The 4,319-nt window shown below is 42.9% G+C and overlaps 1 protein-coding gene across 1 annotated transcript; it reads left to right on the top strand.

Annotated features, from left to right (window-relative positions):
* The first annotated feature begins 1,337 nt into the window (after nt 1-1,337).
* Nucleotides 1,338-3,078, top strand: LOC104866643 (dmX-like protein 2). The gene is made up of 2 exons (XM_010630848.3): nt 1,338-2,456; nt 2,805-3,078. Exons 1-2 carry the CDS (start codon nt 1,686-1,688, stop codon nt 3,015-3,017), a joined length of 984 nt encoding a protein of 327 aa, XP_010629150.1. The 5' UTR covers nt 1,338-1,685; the 3' UTR covers nt 3,018-3,078.
* The last annotated feature ends 1,241 nt before the right edge of the window (nt 3,079-4,319 follow it).

Genomic DNA, 4,319 nt, shown 5'->3' with positions numbered 1-4,319 from the left:
GGGGATTGAACTCAGGCCCTTGTGCTTGCAAAGCAGGTAGCAGAACCACTGAGCTAAATCCCCAGCCCTTGTAGTTTTGTTTTTTGAGACAGGGTCTGACTATGTAGTCCAGGCTGGCCTCGAACTTAGTAGAACTTAAAGTGATACTCCTGCCTCAGCCTCTTTCTTGAGTGCTGAGATTACAGGCGTGCACCACCATGCCTGGCTCTGATTATCTCTTCTTAAAAAGGTTATTTTGTATTCATGGATTTAGATAAGACTTGTATTTCAGTCATTTGCTGTTGGTTTTATAGACGGTCAGGTTGTCCCATCTTTAACAGTTGGGAACCCCTTCAAGTTCCTAGACCCTTTCGGTGTGATTTTTTTTTCCCCAGTTTCACTGCTTTCTGGACAGCAAAATGTTTCAGACTCCTCTTGCACCTCTCTTGCACCAGACTGGAAACACCCATTCCTCTGAAGAGGTCTGCATCCTGCTGTGAGGAATTCACACACTGTGGCCTGTTAACCAGAATCCTAGCCTCTCCTGATTGGTTGTCATTTTTAGGCTACTGCAGTGAATGTAGCTGGGACTTTTTTCCCCTGAAAATTTAGGAGCATACCTTGGAAATTCTAATTCAGATATACATTATAAGATCTTTGTTACACTTTACACTTGTGTCTTGTGAACAGCTTGGATTTATATGTCATTAATATAATTATTTGCTATTTTATATACACAGAGTTATTTCAGAATAAGAGCACAGATGTGCTAAAAACATGCTGACTGGGAACAGGTTAAGCTTTTTTTTTTCTTTAATTTTTTACAGGTATTTTTATTTTTATTGTATATCCTTGTACAGATGTACAATTATATTTCTTGTTTTACTTTTCATAGTTCACCTTTGTCTGCTTTTACTACCAGCTTCACACACAGATTCATTTGCTTAATCTTGGCTTTTGTGAATTACTCTTTTACATTTAAATTTTTTAAAAATTGTGTAAACTGTTGGCATGAAATTAAATATATCAGGCCAAAGCATTCTCTGTGGTGTCTTTTCCTGTTGACCTCTCTTTTAGAGAATTCTTTTGTGGGTTTTCCTTCCATTGAAAAAATACAAGCAAAAATGCATGTGTCTGTACTCGCTCTACTGTTAGTGTATTTTCTGTACCTTCTTTTACTCAGTGTATTCTTGACTTTGCTCCATAGCATGCAGGGCAATTATTATTATTTCAGCTGTATAGTTTAAATGATGCTATGAATGTATCATAGCTAATCTATCCTAGGTTAGTATTTATGCATCTTTTATTTTGTGGGAATGCTGACATACTTTTATCTTTTTGCAGTGTAAGTACTTATTAACATAATAACTTGTGATTATATCTGTTTGATTTCTGTAGTTACTATCAAATCGTGCAACCCAGTGGTATTTAGTTTTTACAACTACCTTCGAACACATCCTTTGCTTATTCGAAGAAACCTGGCCTCCCCTGAAGGAACTTTGGCAACCTTAGGTCTGAAAACTGAGAAAAACTTTGCTGATAAAATCAACCTCATTGAAAGAAAATTATTCTTTACCACTGCAAATGCTCATTTTAAAGTTGGATGCCCAGTTTTGGCTCTGGAGGTACTTTCTAAAATTCCCAAAGTTACCAAAGTATCTGCCTTACCTGCCAAAAAAGACCAGGCTGGCCCTGTTTCTAAAACAATGGGTGATGAGCCCTCAGAATCAGGAGCCCTGAGTGACAGCGGCGCGAGTACTGCCCCCGCCTGGTCGGATGTCACCTCGTCACAGTTTGACTGGAGCCAGCCTGTCGCCAAGGTTGGTGACGAACCGCTTACCCTTGACTGGGGTGAAGATCACGACAGTGCCTTAGAGGAGGACGAAGACACTGCTGGCTTAGTGATGAAGAGCAGAGACGCCAGGGAGAAGGATGCCTGGGATGGGAAGAGGGCCACAGGCCCTGCCCCGTCGCTGACCCCCCAGGAGGGGGATAGTCCTGATGGGGACGCTGACGTGGATGTGATTGCTGAACAACTGAAGTTCAGAGCTTGTTTAAAGATCCTCATGACTGAACTGAGAACTTTGGCTACAGGTTATGAAGTAGATGGAGGGAAGCTCAGGTTTCAGCTCTATAGCTGGCTTGAGAAGGAAATTGCTGCCTTGCATGAGATATGTAATCATGAAGCAGTTGTTAAGGAATATGCCAGCGAAATGTATTCCAGGGTAGATAGTGATTTTTTGAACCAGGAGGAAATGGTAGACAGACCAGATATTGGTTCCTATGAGCGTCACCAAATAGAAAGACGGAGATTGCAGGCTAAACGAGAACATGCAGAGAGACGAAAGCTGTGGTTGCAGAAAAACCAGGATCTCCTCAGAGTGTTTCTTAGTTACTGCAGCCTTCATGGGGCCCAAGGAGGTGGCCTGGCCTCAGTAAGAATGGAACTCAAATTTTTGCTACAGGAATCGCAGCAGGTATGGGCATCTTTTTGAGTTTGACTTTGGTTATCCTAGTAATTTCAGTAGGTCTTCCAGTTGGAGCTGTGAAATGACTTGTGGGTTGATCTGTTCGTAGGAATCAGGTATTTGTATTGTGTAGTTTTTTGTATAAACAAGTTTTGGTCGTGACAAGTGAGGTTAAGAGTGAGGAGCCCAGTTTTCCCTCCCACCCCGTCTGACAGTGCCTGATGCGCACTGGCTGCTCAGGAAGCGTGTGTGGAGCGCACAGGGAAAACAGCCAGTTGCTTTTACTCCTGTATTTGTCACCAGTATTTTATCGGGGAACTGCTTTCACTGTTTTGAACAACTAACTGTCACCTGCAGGAAACCACAGTGAAGCAGCTCCAGTCTCCGCTGCCGTTGCCCACCACCCTGCCGCTGCTGTCGGCAAGCATCGCGTCCACGAAGACGGTCATCGCGAACCCGGTGCTGTACCTGAACAACCACGTCCACGACATTCTCTACACCGTCGTGCAGATGAAGACGCCACCACATCCCAGTGCTGAGGACGTGAAGGTAACGTGTGTGATCGCCTGACTCTGCTCGCTGAGGAGGTGCATGTATTACTCGCAGTTTGAACTTAGAGGAAATATTTCCAGTGCTCTTACATGCTCCCTTTATACTTCTGTCAGTTCAGGACAGGCCAGTGAATGTCACTTAGAAGTGTCTGGTCTTATTTCTGGAAAAGTTATGTCTTCCTTTAAGATGGGGGTTATTTTGGTGATGAGGCTAGTGTTGTGGACAGTATTCTTGCCACTTACCTTCCTTTAGGTCTCCCATTCCCTTAAGTTGGAAATCCTTATGACTTTGTTTCCATGCCAAGATACTATGAAAACAGAAGGTGGGGGACCTCAGGGAGAACCATGGCTGATCAGGAAGGGCTTCAGGCAAAGTGTCCTCACTGCTGTTTCCGTGGTGATTGTGTGCAGTGGAGGCTGTGCAGAAGTTAGGGGCAGTCAGAGTTCCCACCCCATTTTAAGCCTGTGTAAAGCCATGTGTGAGAGCCTGAGCCCAGAGCTTACAAACTGGTGAATTCCAAGCGTGCAGTGAGCTGGGCAGGATGTGGAGGGCGGACAAGACGTGTTCACTGTGCCTGCCCTGGTATGTCTGTGCCGTGCTCTCTCTGGCACTTCTAGATCCCCACTGTTTTTATTTATTTTTTGGGTACCGGGGATCGAACTTGGGACCTTGCACTTGTGAGGCAGGCAGTGGAACCACTGAGCTACGTTTTTATTTCTTTTGTGTGTTCCTCTGAAGGACCGAGATTTACAGGTCATGCCAGCCTGTTGGAGTTGTCTCTCTAATGAACTGCCTGCATCAGTCTGTCACTGTCTCAGCAGGAGTGACTTAGATTGTTAGGCGGGATGAGCGTGTAGAAGAGGCACAGCATTTGTGGCTCTGTTTCCAGCTAAAGAAATTTGATAATGCTTTCAGCATGTGAAACTATTTCTAAAGTCCTTTCAGATTTTAAGATTGTATGAGTCTAAAGATACTGCTTCAACGTGGCCTTTCAGATGTGTGTTTTTTTAGAGAGAGAGAATTTTAAACTTTGTAAATGCAAAATTTTAAGACCATCTCTCGCATAGGAATACTAAGTAAATTACTTGTCTTCTAGAAAATCAGCCATTTCACACAGTGATTATGATTATGTTTACTAAGCAATTTTTATTTTTATTGATAAAGCCCTTATTTTCAGCAAGGTTTCTTAAGGCTAACTTAAATAAAAGCTCTGAAAATTTTGTACTTACTTGCTTTCTTGGTTTTTCCTAGCCTATTATTTTTTTTTTCAGCTTTAATTGAGTTTATTGGTACGTTTTAGGGATACAGTACAGTTACATT

The sequence above is a fragment of the Fukomys damarensis genome, unplaced genomic scaffold, assembly GCF_012274545.1.
Source record: "Fukomys damarensis isolate Sample0158 unplaced genomic scaffold, DMR_v1.0_HiC HiC_scaffold_73380, whole genome shotgun sequence".
NCBI classification, from domain to species: domain Eukaryota; kingdom Metazoa; phylum Chordata; class Mammalia; order Rodentia; family Bathyergidae; genus Fukomys; species Fukomys damarensis.
Note: the sequence above shows the minus strand (reverse complement) of the source record. Positions and strands in the feature narration are given on the sequence as shown.